Source organism: Leucoraja erinacea, chromosome 15 (genome assembly GCF_028641065.1).
Source record: "Leucoraja erinacea ecotype New England chromosome 15, Leri_hhj_1, whole genome shotgun sequence".
NCBI lineage: Eukaryota > Metazoa > Chordata > Chondrichthyes > Rajiformes > Rajidae > Leucoraja > Leucoraja erinaceus.
In genome coordinates, this window is record NC_073391.1 from 29,750,444 (window position 1) to 29,768,283 (window position 17,840).

The 17,840-nt window shown below is 42.1% G+C and overlaps 1 protein-coding gene across 1 annotated transcript in view; it reads left to right on the forward strand.

Annotated features, from left to right (window-relative positions):
• The first annotated feature begins 498 nt into the window (after positions 1 to 498).
• The window catches only part of LOC129704097 (Fc receptor-like protein 5), a 39,035-nt gene continuing 21,693 nt past the window's right edge, over positions 499 to 17,840 (forward strand). Inside the window, exons 1-4 of the mRNA XM_055646985.1 lie at positions 499 to 773; positions 6,652 to 7,017; positions 14,911 to 15,204; positions 16,624 to 16,914. Of these exons, the coding sequence (XP_055502960.1) occupies positions 707 to 773; positions 6,652 to 7,017; positions 14,911 to 15,204; positions 16,624 to 16,914 (1,018 nt within the window). The 5' untranslated portion in view covers positions 499 to 706. The remainder of the gene's footprint in view (positions 774 to 6,651; positions 7,018 to 14,910; positions 15,205 to 16,623; positions 16,915 to 17,840) is intronic.

Sequence of the window (17,840 nt, forward strand, 5' to 3'; positions counted from 1 at the left end):
AGTGAGAAACTCAAGTGTTCCATCAATAAGCTATCTCTCTGCCTTACACATTCTGATGTTATCTCTGAAGAAGGATCCCAATCTGAAACATCGCCAAGTCTGAAGAAGGGTCCCGACCTATCCATTCCCTCCACAGAAGCTGTGTGATCTGTTGAGTTCCACCAGCACTCTGTTTTGCTCAAGATTTCATCATCTGTAGTTCCGTGTCTCATCTCTGGTATGTTTTCCTTTTCAAAGTTGAATGAAGGGAAGAGCTAAAATTGTTGTTATGGCCTGTGTTTGCCACTAGAACTATGAATATTGTTATTCACTTGCAAAGAGCATGAAAACGGGACGATAATATTAGAAATAGTCACACTTTAAAAAAATCCAAAGATGGATTATTTAAACTAATTTGGAATTAGTTTAACATTTGGAAACATGAACATAATGCAGTAAAGTGTTGCAGACCACAAAGTTCTACAGATGAATCAACTCAGCTGATTTGCAGAGTCCAGCAACATTGCATCTGTTTCCTGCACCAGCAGAAATCTCCCTGCACCCCATTCAGCACAAACACCAGCCCTCACTCCAGCCACTGCCCTTCATTGACAGCAATTCCTACCAAATTAATCAAAGTGCTTTTTCAGAGTTGCCTTCACTGGGTTTGGACAAAAGAAGAAAATTGGTGACTACCAATACAAATTAGGTAACTGTGGCAGAACAAATGGGAAGCGAAATGAAAGGAAAAGGCCTCTTGATTTCCTTCACACTGTTGGTTCTTGCTGGACTCGGTGAGTAGATCTGACTCTCCATGAAACGCTTCAATTATTTAACTCCGTCTTGCAATGAAGAAGCCTAACGTGATCTCAATCTTAAAGACATTTGTGCTGAGGTTGGAAATGTCGTTTATGCCTGAAATACCAAAGAGTAAAATAGGGAAATCAATTTTGGATTGCTTTTGACAATGGTCTAACAGTTCCAGGTTAGTAAGGCTTATAGAGTGGAATCAAAGGGAAGAGACAGCAAAATTAGGTATTTGACATTTTTGTTACAATTCTAATGTAGAAATATGTTAATTTGAGTATAATGGCCTTTTATTTTAGCAATGCAGACCTTTATAATGGTAATGTTTTTTTGTCTTTTTTTTTCCAGTAATGAATTCTAAGTTCAAATTATCATTGTGGTTGACTGAGAATTTAATTTACTTTTTAAAAATGTATTTGGAAATGAAATATGTCACATAAAAAATCTAAAATTTGATTTTTTTTTAAATCTTGATTAAGGAATTACTTAAATTAATTAATTTTGGATTAGGCCTTAATAGTAAATGACATACATTCCTATAAACAAGAAGGAAAGAGGGATATAGTTGTAACTAAACTAGTTTAATGACATGATAAACTACAGATGTTGGAACGGACAAACAACATTTCAGGTCAGATACTAGCTTGGTATTTCATTTATAAAATGTACTGTCTGGTACACATTAAAAGTGATGTTTATGAAACCGTTTGATAATCACTTTCAAACCAGGAGCTTTCAGCAAGTAGCTGGTCCATAATTTTAGCTTAACAACAGGATTTGTTTGTAAACCAGCATCTGCCGTTCCTTGTGTCTCCATTCCCTGGGAAAATTTTAAATAATCCTAAATCATTGAATGGTAAAGATAAAGGACAATTGAAGGAGAAATCAGATGATTCCGCATTTTTAATTCCCGTTTGACAGACTTGAGCACAAAAATTTAAGTTGTTATTTCCATTTAGTACCAATGGAGCACCCACTGAAAACAGGTTGAAGTGATGTCCCGTCACAGTGGGATTGTATTAGATAGTACAGAGACAACGAATGCATTTCGTTGTCTCTGTACTGTACACTGACAATGACAATTAAAATTGAATCTGAATCTGAATTGAACCTGAGATTCAATGACCCCCTCTGAAGACAACAGGAAGTTACCCCAAGTGGCCGAATCAAATTTTATCCCCATCAATATCAAGGAGAACAGATTTGTTTGTTCACATTTGTTTGTTCACATTGGTGTTTATAACACCTTGCAATACACACATTGGGTGTAGTGCTCATATTACAACAAGCACTGCAGTTCAAAAGCATTCAATTGGCAGAAGAAGAGTTTGAGATAATTTAGGATTGTGAAAAGCGCTATTATAAATGTAACTCTTCTTTTCTAACACTGCAGTTGCATCCTAACTTCCTGAATATTCCCAGCCTATTCTATTACTTCAGAGTCAAATATTGTGCCATATATTAATTTTGCATTGTTTATGGTATGATAGCTAATTGGTATTATTACTTTAGATACAAAAGCAGAATTATTTTTTTTTAAATAGTTTCTCTATAGAACAGGCTACTGAGGTGCTCCAACACAACTGGCACCGTCATTATAGATGCATGAAACTATAATTATCTAGTTATAAATTTAGGAATTTAATACATATTAAGTTTAAGATAGGCACATAAGTATTCAGGGAACAAAGGGACATGGATCACGTGCAGGTAGAAGAGATTAGTTTATCTTGCATCATAATCAGCATGGACATTGTGGGCTGAAGGGCCTGTTCCTGTACTGGACTTTTTATGTTCTATGTTGTAAAGTTCGAAGAGACATTTAATATCAACCAAATAGATGTTGCAGACTTAATGACAATTAAAAGTACTTGCCCAGATTTGACTTCCTCTACAAACTTGCCCAGATTTGACTTCCTCTACAAACAACTAATATCGCTCCCTGTACCATGAATGTTAATTGCATTTCTATCAAATTTCTCGATCTGCTTTCATTAATGAAAGTTTCAACCAGTGATCTTAACAGTGTTGATTTCACTGTAAAACTAAGAGAAGCATGATTTATGTATATCAACCTGAAAATTATATCGACTGGTGCCTGTTTTTCTTATGCATATTCCACATTAAAGCTATTTTGCAGGGTTATATCATGCTCAATATCACTTTCAAGTGGAATCAAATCCATTGTTCAGGATATTTCCATGCACAATTCACCTCAGCAGTGTTTCTTGGCATCGTTTGTGTATCAAACTGAGCCAGGAAGGTGTGAATTGCTTGCTTCTCCTGTTGCCAGCAAAAATTGGAGATTGTATGTCTAACCACCACTCATTCGAAGAAACCAGAGTCAATTGTGCTGAGATGCCAATGTGGAAGTCTGCACTGTGCCATTGATGTCCTGAACACAGCATCTGCGACTCGCAGTGGTCAGTGCATGGGGTAGTGAAAAGCTCACTGGTCGCTCCCCCACTGATTGAAGCCTTTATTTCAGAACAGCAGGCTGTGATGTTCATAACATCTAGGCACAGAATTTGTCATTTGACCCATCAAGTCAACTCCGCCATTCAGTCAAGGTTGATCTCTCTTTTCCTCACAACGCCTTTCTCCTGCCTTCTCCCCATAACCCCAGACACCCTTACTAATCAAGAATGTGTCAATCTCCACCTTAAAAATATCCATTGCTATTTGGCCTCCACAGCCGTCTATGGCAATGAATTCCACAGATTAATCGTCCTCTGACTAAAGAAATTCCACCTAATTTCCTTTCTAAAAGCATGTCCTTTAATTCTGAGGCTGTAGCCTGTGGTCCTAGACCATCCTACTAGTGGAAACATCCTCTTCATATTCACTCTATCCAGGCATTTCACTACTTGGTAAGTTTCAATGAGGTCCTAACTCATCCTTGACTGCAGCGAGTACAGACCCAATGCCATCAAACACTCATCATATGTTAACCCAATCATTCCCAGGATCATTCTCGTTACCCTCCTCTGGACCCTCTCCAAAGCCACACATCCTTCCTCAGATATGGGGCCTAAAACTGCTCACAATACTCCAAATGGGGTCTGACCAGTGCCCTATAAAGCCTCAACATTACATCCCTGTTTTTATATTTCACCCTTTGGTCATTCCAAACTTCACAGTGACCCTGGGCCACTTGCACATGGGACTCAGTCAGGACAGGTGAAGGGAAGAGCTCCCCACACACACAGGAAATCAACAACTCATCTTACTCCCTGTCTTCCTTTACTCCATGGCTGCCTTTTACTTAGATATTATTTGGCAAACCTGGGAGGAGTTCCCTTAAGATCCGATGTGCTTTCCTAAGATCAGGCTGCCTGAATTAGAGGGGTTTCAGCTACGAAGGGTGGATTGGGCAGACATGGGATCGTTTTCTCTGGAACGTTGGAAGTAGAGGGGAGGCTTGACAGAAGTATATAAAAATATGAGAGGTATAGATAAAGTAGACAGTAGAACCATTTTCCCAGGGTGGAACTGCCCAGCACTAGAGGGCATAGCTGTAAGGTGAAGGGTGAAAGTTTAATGGACAAGGGAAGTTTTTTACACAGAGAGTGGTGGGGGCCTGGAACACATTTCAAGGGGTGGTGGTGGAGCAGATACGATAGTGACATTTAAGAGACTTAAATAGGGACATGGAAGAGCCCCGAATAGAGGCTTAGGGATCATGTACAGGCAGATTTGATACAACCATTGTGGGCCGAAGGGCCTGTTTCTGTGCTGCACTGTTCTATGTTCTAAGATCAGTGTGGCAGATGAAAACTTTTCGTGCAGCTCCCAAAGTCATAAGATTGCATGAAACGCATGCAAGAATATTTGCTGAATTTCATAAATCGTTTGCGGATGATGCAGTTGGACATTAACACTATATCCAGCACAAGTTTTATAGAACAGAGAACGTAGAACAGTATAGTACTGCACAGGCAGGAACAGGCCACTTCAGCCCACCATGCCTATGCCAAGACCAACTTTTATCTGCCTGCATATAATCTATACCTCTCCATTCCCTGCATATCCATGAGCCTATCCAAAAACCTCTTCTCATGCACCAAAAAAAAAGGTAGAATCCAATTTTAAGGCAATTGAGTGCTCGGACATGAGAATTGGGACCTGTTGTTTTTCAGGGGAATAATCTATAAACTCCACTGCAATAAAAATAAGAATGTTTCCCTAGCCAAATTTTCCAAAGTCCCCCTTGACCTACTTTACAGCACAACACTTTTTTCAAATCAGTAAATCACAAATTTTAATAAATATTCTGTCAGTGCTAATTTACAGTCAGCAGCAAGGATTTACGCAAGAGTGGCTGTAGATATTTTGTTCTTTAAATCTTCCTTTAAACATACATCTGTGTGCCCATTATCCAGATGTCCACGATGATAATGCAAACTCATCTTGCATGCACTAAGGGTGGATAATATAAATTTTAGTAGTAAGATGATTCAGTTATATGTATTTTTTTGTGCCACCTCACAATAAAAGGATGAATGGAGAGATCAATGGAATGTATCTTTCTAAATTTCAATGACTTGTTAAACAATATAAGACAGTACCTAATATGTAGTTAATAAAGCCGTTTGTACAAAATGTGTGTGCTAAGTCTTAAATAAACAGGAAGAAATGTGATCTGTTTATGTTTTTATATGTTTTTTGTAAGTTTTACTGGCTTTATAGATTTTATAGGTTTTTAGATTATGTATATCATCTAGACAGCTAGGAAAATGCCAGCATCATCAGAGACACACACCACCCTGGCCACGCCCCACCCTGGCCACACACCACCCTGGCCATTTCATTGTTCCGTTCTGGGCTATATGACAATAAAGCTGTCTTGATTTTTGACTAGAAGAACAGGTTAAGAGGAGATCCAATGGAGGTTTTTAACTATATGGAGGACTTCCATGAAATCTTGAGAGAAAAATGCTATCTGTTGATAAATTAATCAGAAGAGCATATAAAATGCTCATCAAAAGGCCACTGAGCAACTCTGGGGATTTTTTTTAATATAGTATATAATTAGTATATGAAAACCTCTCCCATAAATAATGTTGGAAGGAAAGTCTAAATAACCCATAGAGATAAATCGGTAAGCATTTGAGAAATAATAGTTGAAGTGGGATGTGATTAGGTGCTGGGTCTTACAGAGAATAGACATAATGAATTGGAGCGGCAAGGTGGCACAGCGGTAGAGTTGCTGCCTTACAGCATCAGAGACTGGGGGTTCGATCCTGACCATGGGTGCCTACCCTACGGAATTTGCACATTCTCCCTGTAACCATTAGGGCTTTTTCTAATTCCAATGCTCCGGTTTCCTCCCACATTCCCACATTTTATTGGCTTTTGTATATTCCCCCTAGTATGTAGGATTTAGAAGATCAGAGGAGTCCTTTCAGTCTCCTTGCCCTATTTTTGTTTATCACTCGTGACAAAAAAAAGGAAATAAGCTGTTCCTGAATCTGGTAGTATATGCCTTCAAGTTTTTATATCTTCAGTATGATAAGAGAGGGGAGCAGAGGGAATGACTGCGGTGTGATGGGCCTTGATTAGGTTAGCTGTTTTCCCAAGGCAGCATGAAGTGTAGATGGAGTCGACTGGGGGGAAGCTGGTTTGTGTGATGGACTGGGCTGTGTCCACAACTTTGCAATTTCTTGCTGTTTCGGGCAAGTTGCTATACCAAGCTGTGATATGTCTCAATAGAATGCTTTCTATGGTGCATCTGTAGCAAATAGTAAGACTAATTAGAGGCATGCTGGATTTCCTTAGTGTAATGAGGAAGAAAAGGCATTGATGTGATATTTTTTTGGCTGCAGTACAACATATCTGTTCTCTATCTGTGTTTTTTTTATATAGGTGATTGTCGCCTGAAGTTAGACAGCACCACTGAGATCAAAGGAGTGAAAGGAAGGTCTGTTCTTCTCCCATGTGAAATGACTGGATTCAATGAAAATCTACTCGAGATAGTTAACATTAGCTGGCATAAGTACCAACCGAGGGAGATACTGGTTTATACCGATGGTGCTCACATCAACATAACAGCGAAGGAGTATGCTGGTCGGGTCAGGCTGAATCCTTTATTCCAGTCCAACATGTCTTTACTGATCAGTGACTTGGTAAATAACGACAGCACTCATTACCGATGTGAGGTTATTTGGCATTATAAAGGGATGACGAAGAAGAGGAGCCTCCATAAAGATATTTTTCTCAATCTTGAGGAAGGTAAATAAGCATACAATTTTACACGACCCGTCTCTTCTTTAATTGAGACGTAAATGAAGTTACTGTGAGCTTTCAGCGTTTCTTTTCCCCTTCTGACAGTTTCTTTATGTCATTAAGGAATTTTGGTTAATTTTGTTTGTAAATCATAAACGTTGCCATTTTTCCAGTGAGTTCATCCATTATTCATCCATACATTCACACTTCCATCCGGTAATAAAGGCGATACACAGTTGCTTGGTAAGTTCATGTCAGAGGCAAAACTGGATGGAAAAAATTAGGCTGAAACACCTCCAGTTAATAAATTTACCAAATGATCCCCTGTTAGTGCAACCAAGAAAATTCCATGTTTTATTCATCGAAGCTGGGGTCATGGAATTTTACTGTCAGTTTACCTCAAATTCAGAAGAGAGTTTCTTATTGTGACACTTTGATTACTCACATCAGCTAAGCATATGGTTACTCTGATTTTAACATTAATCTGTTTTTAAGATTCACAACCTCTGAGAATTTAGAAGGAACGTAATTTTTTGTTCACTTTCAGGATGTGAATTAATTACATCCCTAATTATTCTTAAGAAAGTAGTGGTGAACTTGACATCTTGAATCAGTGCTGTCCCTGTGGGGAATGTGCTATTTAGTAAAGGAACTACTTATTCAGGCCATCAACCAATGATGATGAAAGGACAACAATATTCTTCCTGTAGGAACAGTGCAACTTGAAGGGGAGCGTAGATGATGCTATTCCCATGCACCCACAGCCCATGCCAACCATTGATCACCCGCACACTTGTTTCATGTTACTCCACTTTCGCATGCTGCACATTAGGGCAATTTACAGAAGCCAATTAACCTACAAATTAACCTGCACGTCTTTGGAGAGTGGAAGTGAACCGGAGCACCCGGAGAAAACCCACGCGGTTACAGGGAGAACGTAGAAACTCCATACAAACAGCACCTGTCGTCAGGATTGAACCCAGGACTGGCGCTGTAAGACATCTCTACCGCTGTGCCACCCATTGGTAGGTGGTAAAAGCTGTGGGTTACTGTGGTACTATCAGAGACCTTGCTCGCATATCACTTGTTGAAGGTACTTACCCCAATGATGGAAACATTGATAACAGGGGTAGTGAATACTCACAACTTTGAATTGACTCTTTCATTTTGCAGCTACACAAACAGGCTCAGAGAAGATTTTGATCATGTGACATAGATATAAAAGCATAATTTGTATTTCAAAGTTGAAGAAAACTTCCATGAAGTTTAAGCCACAAGCGATTGCAGATGCTGGAATCAGGAGCAAAAAAAGAAACAGTTTATTTATTATAAATATTCCTAAATATTCTTAAATAGGAAATCAAGCAATAATTCCAACATTAGCTACAAGGAGCGGTTGGACAGATTGTTTTCTCTGGAATGCTAGAAGTTGCGGGCAGACCTGATAGAAGTATATAAAATGATGAGAGGCATAGATAGGGTAGACAGTCAGAATCTTTTTCTCGGGATGGAAAATCAAATACTAGAGGGCATTGCATTAAGGTGAGAGGAACAATTTTAAAGGAGATGTGAAGGGTACATTTTTTGCACTGATGGTGGTGAGTACCTGGAACGTGTAGCTGTGAGTGGTGGTTGAAGCCCACAGTCCCTGTGTTGCGGGAAGGGAGAGAAAAGGAAGATATAATCTTTTACAGTCACTGTAGTGGGGAATATAGGGAGATCAGAGTATGTACAGTCATTGGTATGAGGCTGGCAGATACAGAGAGTTAGGAGCACTTAATCTCACTGTGGTGAGGAAGATAGCGAGATTAAAGTCCGTGCAGTTGCTGTGCTAGGGAATGGTGGGATGGAGGCTCACGTATTTAAAAAAAATGACAAAAGATCTGTATGCGGTATGCATTGGAAAGAAAACATTGTATAATGATTCTGGTTCCCTTGATAGAAGGTGCTCTCAGTAACTAGTATAACAATCCTATCTGCTTCCCTCGCTGTCGCCTGTCAGAGTCGACACATGCAAATAGCTCTTCAATTTTTGCAGAAAAACAGAAAGGAATAATAGTGTAAATTAGCATTTACGTGCACAGTGTGCCAGAATTCTCTGCTTAAAGCATCCTCCCTCCTGAGATCTGGCTCGAAATGGGATAAGAGTCATCTCTCTCTGTCAGACCCACGTGTGACGAGACATACAACCAATCTGACTCAAGTTCCCGGCAAGATCGAGACCGATATGGGTTCACCATTGACAGACATGGATTCTGTGATTGTGTTCTGAAAGGATGGGGAATGAAGGAACTAATTTAAAATGCCATTTTAGAACTGTAGAACTGAGCTGTCATTACTTGCATTTGTTTGCTGCTTCAGAGTGCAAAATCTGAATGATTCATTTGCTATCAGTTTGGCCAAAATTAAATACAAGAGAGTTCAAAATATAATGGGCGTATCCAAATTAATCAGCGAGAACTGGTTATTTGCAAAATACTTGTAACAAGTATATGATGCACAAAAAATGCTAATGTTGATAAATATTTAAGCAGTAATCATATTTCTCCCCTGTATACTAATTGGAAATGCCACCAAATATTTAGATAATGTAACTTCAAAACTTTTTCATCTGCTGTAAATTGCTTCAGAATATCTTGAGGTCATGAAAGATGTTCGATAAACACAAGCCTTTTACTATAAGGCTGCATTGATTGCACATCATAATTCAAGGCATGCTGATTGCCGGGTAGTGATTATTTTTTTAAATCAGTCATTGGTTTTGGGCTTTGCAGGCAGAGCAATGTTCAATATGCCTCCATAATTCCCTTGAGACTTTGTAATCTGCTAGACAATTTCCAAAGGTAGTCAAATGTCAACAGAATTGCTGCAGCTACATATAGATCAGGTAGGGTAAGAACAGTGGATTTCCTACAAAATGCATTGCTGTTACCAGATTCTGTTTACAGCTTTGATCTTAATTCATTGAATTTAAATTCTCCACTTGTCATGACGGAAGTTGAACTAATGTGCCCAGATCAGTGGTCCATGTCTTTGGAAAGATCACCAGAACTACTTTGCCAACATAGTAAAGTGGCAACACCAGGATTTCCAATAGTCCATTAGTCGATGGGACACCAATGCTCAAGTAGGAAATTAGTGCCTAGCTATGATAATAATCTAAAATGGTTTATTTTCTTGTATAATTGGAGTCATTGGTGGGGAGGTTTGTGTGATAGGCTGGGCTTCATCCACAACTCTCTGTAATTTCTTGCGCAGAACTGGGCAGAGCTGTTGCCAAACCGTTGTTATGCATCCCAATAGGATATTTTCTATGGTGCATCTGTAGAAGTTGGTAAGGGTTCCTTAGTCTTCTGACAAAGTCAAGGCGGTTGTGTGCTTTCTTGGCCATAACTTCAATGTGGTTGGTGCAGGACATATTGTGGGTAATATTTACGCCTAGGAACGTGAAGCTCTCAACGATCTCCAATTTGGCACCATTGATGCGGATTGAGCCATATACACCACCTTGTTTCCTGAAGTCAATAACTAGCTCTTGCTACTAACCCTGCCAGGGAATGTTACTCTGCAAGAGGAGTATTAATCCTACCTCACAATGCTAACCTTCTTAAGGACGTACAAACCCTGGCAATAGAGCGCTAATTCTGACAAGTCACCAACCATGTCAGGGCAGAACGAATCTGTCCAACTGGACACTAACTCTCCAGGGTGTACCATCATTGCCAGAAGCCTCACCAAGAATTTCCTTGTTGGGGAGTCACAGGCCCTTCAGCCCACCTCGCCCACACCAACCAACATGCCCCATCTCCACTAGTCCCACCTGACTGTGTTTGGCCCATATTCCTCTAAACTTGTCCTATCGATGTTCCTGTCTAAATGTTTCTTAAATGTTGCGATAGCTCCTGCCTCAACTACTTCCTCCGGCAGCTCATTCCATCCACCCACCACCCTTTATGGGAAAAAGTTACCCCTCATGTTCCAATTAAATCTTTCTAAGTACTAGCATACCAGCATACTAGAGTACTAACATACTAACCCTGCCAGGGAAGACCAACCCAAAGGCTAAATGAAACATGTGCTCCAAGACTATAAAATGGTAGTAGTACTACTGCTGTCAAAAATAGTCAGTCATACAGCATGGAAACAGGCCTTTTGTCCCGACTTCCCCGTGCCAACCAAGATGCCCGATGCACACTAGTCCCTCCTGCCTGCGTTTAGCCCATATCCTTCATACCCTTTCCTTTCAATGTACCCGTCCAAATGTCTTTTAAATGTTGCTCTAATTTGTGCTATAATGTAATAACAGTGAACTGCAGATATTGGTTTATACCAAAGAAAGACAGAAAATGCTAGAGTAACTCAGCAGGTCAAGGAGCATCTTTGGAAAACCTGGATAGGCGCTGTTTCCGGTCGGGATCCATCTTCAGAGTTATAATTGACTAATCCACTGAATTCCTCCAGTGTTTGGTGTTTTGCTCCAGATTCCTGGATCTGCAGTTCCTTGTGTCTCCAATGATCTGAACCATTTTGCCATTAGGACATAGTTGCCCCAAATCCCAGGCATGGAATTCCACAATGGTGCCCTTGATGTGAGGGAGCCTGGCATGATGCCCCAGGTCCAAGAACTAACAATGCCAATGGGATTTGACATAAAAGTCTCAATATTTTTTATCAGTTTCATCATTTATTTCAAACTTTTTTTTAAACTAATGATTGCAGTAAAATGTTAAATTATGAATTTTAAAAGGCATTGAAGTGATACTCCATTAACTGAATGTGCCAAAGAAAGATTCAAACAGCATGATAGCTGATTAATCAGGTTTTAATTGGTGCCAAAATTAGCTGCAATCTTCAGTAAAATTCTCTACCTGGCAGATATGAATCGAGAAACAGTGTTAACTCAGGCAGAATAGGCTGCTGGGTCAAATGCTTTCAGCTGCATTGAAATCAGGTCAGGCCAGGAGTTTTAACGTCCTTATTCTAACACTGGAACTCAAAAAGCTAATCAAAATTTCCATGGTAATTAAGCTGGAAGAACAAGACCTAGAGCAGAATGGTGACACCTCCTTAGGACACTGTTGGGTTACACCAGTGGTTCCCAACGTGGTGCGTACGCCCCACAGGGGGGCAATTGAGCGCGACTGAGGAGGTCTGGGTCCAAATTTTCGATTTTTATTTTCTTGGATTTTCCATCAGGTAAACATATGTAGTTTATGTTTCAGATGTTATTTTGAGTAAATAATTTTCTGGGGGTAAAAAAGGTCTTTATTGTGTAGTTATTACATAATCACCGCGCCATCGCTCTTCATGCACGTCGCACGAAGCGCGCGAGGTCATGGGAGAACCTTATTTATTGAAATGGATTTAGAAGTTCACTTTTTAAATGATAAGAATTATATATCACCACATGGGGGGGGGGATCAGGATTTTAGAGGTGATTAGGTGGGGCATGGCCAAAAATGGTTGGGAACCACAGGGTTACACCCTACAACGGAGGAGTCCAGGGATCAAGATCCTTGAAATGATGGAGCTTGTTAGACTGGAGATGGGAAAAATTGAGTTTACAAGTGGAACGAGTGTCTTTCGTTAACGTTAGTTTGAAGATACAGCATGGAAACAGCTCCTCCGGGGCCACACCAAGCAACAATGTACACCTGTACACTACCTGTACACAACCTGTACACTAGTTCTATGTTATCCCAGCCTCACATCCTACACACTAAGGGGGCAATTTGCAGAAGCAAATGAACCTACTAATCTGCACGTCTTTGGATGTGGGGGAATACTACCGGAGAACGGAGAAAGGTCACAGGGTCACAGGGAGAAGGTACAAACTCCATAGAGACAGCACGCTTAATCAGGATCAAACCCGAGTCTCTGGCGCTGTGAGGCAGCAATCATTATATACCGCTGCGCCAAAGTTCTACCCTTTGAAGAGCATTATTGGAGCGTATCAAAGAAACAAATGAACACTGTGCAAAAAAAAAAAGATATAAGAACAGATTATTTTAGTTTAGTTTAGAGATGCAGTGTGGAAACAGGCCCATCGGCCCACTGAGTCCAGTGGATTCAACTAGAATGCAAAATTCAGGGCTTACATTCTCTTGAAGTACTGACAGAAAGCTGCACAGAGATGCTACCTTTCAAATGAGATATTATTCCAAACGCAGTGTCTTAGGTGGCTGCAGAAGATCCTATACTGCTACTTTGAAGAAAACCAGGAAGGATCCACTCCAGCCGATGTCCCAGCCAATAGTCAACATCAAACAACCTACAAATCAGCCATTAAAATCAATTATCAGGTCACCATCAGGTTGCTGTCCCTGGGTGTTTGCTGTGAAAATTGGCTGCTATATCTCCCACGTTGCAACAAGGGCGGCATGGTGGCACAGCTGGTAGAGCTGCTGCTTCACCTCGCCAGAGATTTGGGTTCGATCCTGACCACAGGTGCTGCCAGTGTGGAGTTTGCACGTTCTCCCTGTGTCCACGTGGGTTTCCTCGGGGTGCTTTTCAAAGCTGCTATACAAATATAAATCTTTTTTCTTCCTCTTTGGTAACAGCTGAACAATAATGACTCAGGAACACCATTTTGCAAGTGACTGGCGAATACTGGTCTCTGATAATGATGAAATAAGGAACTGCAGATGCTGGGTTACAAAAAAGACACCAAGTACTGGAGTAACTCAGCAAGTCAGGGGGCATCTCTGCAAAACATGGATAGGGTTGGGATTGTTCTTCACATTGATTGTAGGGAAGGGAAGGAGAGCTAACTACATCCCCCTCTCTCTTCACCCCCCATACAGCTCCTTTCTCCCCCTCTCTCCCCTGTGCCCCTATTTATCCCCTCCCGCTCCCCTTCCACCTACATTCTGTTCTCTAACTTCATAAATTGCAACTCTTCAATCATTTTCTCACACCTTCTGTCCTTTCAACTGTCCTTTCTCCAACTGTCTGCCTATCACAAAATCCACCTCACCTGTATCAAACTACTACCTGACAGGCTTTGTCCTGTCCCCTCCTCTCTCCCAGCTTCCTCTCCCCACCCACCTACAATCAGTCTGAAGAAGGGTCCCGACTTGTAACCAGCACGCCCACCCATGATCTCCAGAGATGCTGCCTGACCCGCTGAGTTACTCCAGCACTTTGTGTCTTAAGGGCCTGTCCCACTTACGTGTCCTTGGCATGCAAATTATGCGACCTCGTGGTCGTATTGAGGCGCACGGGCATCGTATGGCCGCGCGGGGCCGGTCCCACTTAGAAGAGCGGAGGGGTATAGAGTTGTGCGCGACATCGCGCGGGGCTCCGAAATTATTGTAGTGAACTAAATCTTCGCGTGCCAACGGCCTGTCGCGGAACTGACAGCCGAAGTGGGACAGGCCCAAAGACCCTGGCGCGATGCAACGTCGCACGTTTAACAGCAGCAGAAGCAGGCAAACGATCGCTGAACTTGGCCTGGGGCTCACGGCCGTTGCGGTCCGGATCCGCCCCCACTTCTACTCCCAGAGCGGGGCCAAGAAAATTGAAGGTAGACACAAAATGCTGGAGTAACTCAGCGGGACTGGCAGCATCTCTGGAGAGAAGGAATGGATGATGTTTTGGGTCAAGACACTTCTTTTCAGACTGAAGAAGAGTCTCGACACCAAACGTCGCCCATTGCTTCTCTCCAGAGATGCTGCCGATCCCGCTGAGTTACTCCAGCTTTGTGTCCATCTTCAAATTACGTCACGCGCTCCAGGTGATTGTGCGTATGCATGTAATCGCGCCCGTCCTTTGCGGGACCATCTCGGTTCAACGCGACCACGAGGTCGCGTAATTTACATGCCAAGGACACGTAAGTGGGACAGGCCCTTTACTCTGATAATAACAACACTTTTCTAATTCGTAGTTCTGTTCTTGAAGTTCCAGTTTCCAAACCGGTGGTGATTGAGGAGCCTGGGCCACTTGTGGTTCTTTTGGGAGACCCTTTCCATTTGCATTGTCAAGCTGCTAATGGATCTCTCCCCATTGAATACTATTGGTACAAACACAAGCCGACAGACATCCGAACAGTCCGTAAGATGGAGATGGGGATGAACTATTCCATTGAAAGCACAAAAGCCAGGGACGGTGGGCTTTATCATTGTGCGGCACTCAACACTGCCAATGGGAAGAAGCTGAAGGAACGAAGTAATCTAGTTGAAATCATTGTAGCAGGTAAGACCTATCAAAATAATTTAGCTTCTATTATGTTAGTGATGTTATCGTGCCCAAATATGGTGCATATTTCCAACCTCTGTAAGGAAACAGGCACTGCGGCCCAACATGCCCACACTGTCCAAGAAGCCTCATTGACGCTAACCCCACCTGCCTTTGTTTGGCCCATATCCCTCTCAACCTTTCCCATGCATGTCTCCTTTCAAATTATTTTTAATGTTGTTATAGTACCTGCCTCAACAACCCCCTCTGGCCGTTTGTTCCATATCTCCTCCACCATCTTATGGAAACAGTTGCCCTATGGATTCCTGTTAACTTTTTCCCCTCTAACCTTGAACCTATGTCCTCTCGTTCTTGATTCCTCTTCTCTGGGTAAAAGACTGTGTATTCACCCTATTTATTCCCCTCATAATCTTATACACCTTGGTAAGATTACCCCCTCAGCCTCCTGCGCTACAAGGAATCAAGTCCAAGCCTGCCCAACCTCGCATTATAGCAAAACCCCTCATATTCTGGCAACCCCCATAAATCATCTGTGCACTCTCTCCAGCTCCCCATCCCTGTATAAAAGTACCTGCTGTGTAATCCCTCAACCTTGACTTTGCTATCTCCAGTCTTGACAACTTAAAGCTCTCTCCTGGTTGCTACCATTGCTTCCTCAACTGTCCTTGTTACTTCATCAAGGGCGGCACGGTGGCGCAGCGGTAGAGTTGCTGCCTCACTGCGCCAGAGACCCGGGTCCAATCCTGACTACGGGTGCTGTCTGTACGGAGTTTGTCCATTCTCCCTGTGACCATGTGGGTTTTCACCATTCTTCCTGCGACCATGTGGGTTTTCACTGGTGCTCCCACACGCTAAAGACGTACAGGTTTGTAGGTTAATTGGCTTTGGTTAAAAAGTTTGTAAATTGTCCCTAGTGTGTAGGATAGTGTTGGTGTATGGAATGATCGCTGGTCGGCACAGACACAGTGAGCCAAATGACCTGTTTCCCTGCTGTATCTCTAAGGTCTCAAGTCTAAAATAAAATATTGCATCGGGTTGGTCAACACAATTTGAACAGCCCAACTATTTGGTTTTCATAATAAGTTCATGAGTTCATAAGTTATAGGGGCAGAATTGGGCCATTCAGCCCTTCATGTCTACTCCGCCATTCAATCATGGCTGATTTATATTTAGTTCTCGTGCCTTCTCCCTGTAACTATTGACACCCTTACTAATCGAGTATCTATCAATCTCCACCTTAAAAAATACAAAATGATGGCCTCCGCAGCCATCCGTGACACTGAATTCCACAGATTCACCATCCTTTGACGAAAGAAAATCCTCCTCATCTTCTTTCTAAAGCTAAGCTTTTTATTCTGAGGCCATGGGGGAATTTTCTTACCAATTGTACTGATGCTTTTTGCCTTTTCTTGCCAGAGCCTCCCCCCAAACCTGTGGTTGTTGTGGACCCTCCAATAGCTGCCCTTGTGTTTGGTCAGCCGGTTCACTTGTTCTGCACAGTGCCCGTCATCCAACAGAACATTCAGTACAGATGGAGGAAGGATAAATTACTCCTGCAGTCCAGCAGTCACAACAGTAGCCTCCAGAACCTCACTCTTCACGGCCTAGCGGAGAAACAAAGTGTAACCTACGAGTGCAGCACCACCAGCAACGTGAAAGGACACCAGTTTGAAACATGGAGCGACAAGGTTGAACTATCATTGATGGGTGAGTGTATCTTCTCCCACCGTTCCACTGGGCTAAACAAAAAGGTTTGCTGCTTGAGCTGTTAACCCCTTAAGGTCATAAGGAATAGGAGCCGAATTAGGCCATTCGGCCCATCAAATCTACTCCTCCATTCAATCAAGGCTCATCTATCTCTCCCTACTAATCCCATTCTCCTGCCTTCTCCCCATTACCCCTGACTCCCCTTACCAGACATTCATCAATGAATGCATCAGTCAATGATGTTTGACCTTATTGATTTCTTCTGAAGGTGGAGAAATTAGAAGCCAAAAGGTGTAGCTGGAAGAGCTGCTGCGTCACAGCCCTAGAGACCTGTGTTCAATCTTGAACTTGGGTGCTGTCTGTGTCCCATGTCCCATGTCCGAAAGACTTGTGAGTTTGTAGGTTAATTGGCCTCTGATAATAGCCCGTATTGTGTAGGGAATGGATGTGGAAGTAGGGATGGCACAGAATGTGTGTAAACAGGTGGCCAGTACCTGCCGTGGACGGTGGGCCGAAGGCACTGCTTTCATGCTGTGTTTTTCAATCAAAAGGAAGACCAGGGCAAGTTGCTTACAGAGATTGCTGGCAATTAATAGCAGCGTAGATGCATCTACTTTTAACTACCACTCCGGCCCCTCCATCACAGCCTCCCTCATTTACTGAAGTACCTGAATCCACTCAAGATGCTAAAGGTTCAACAGTGACCCCTCGTATATTAATCTCCAACATGCACAGAAATTAATATTGGGCAGCTGAATCAATATAGCCCCTTTACAGAGCCAGCAAAATCACAGAGCCTTAGAAAAGTTTTGGCACAGAAGCAGGCCGTTTGGGCAATTGTGATCATGCAAGATCATGTACTTGAGGACTAATCCCCGTGGGTCTGCGATTTCAGAGAAAGCTGAGCTGACAGTCCCAGTCTATCA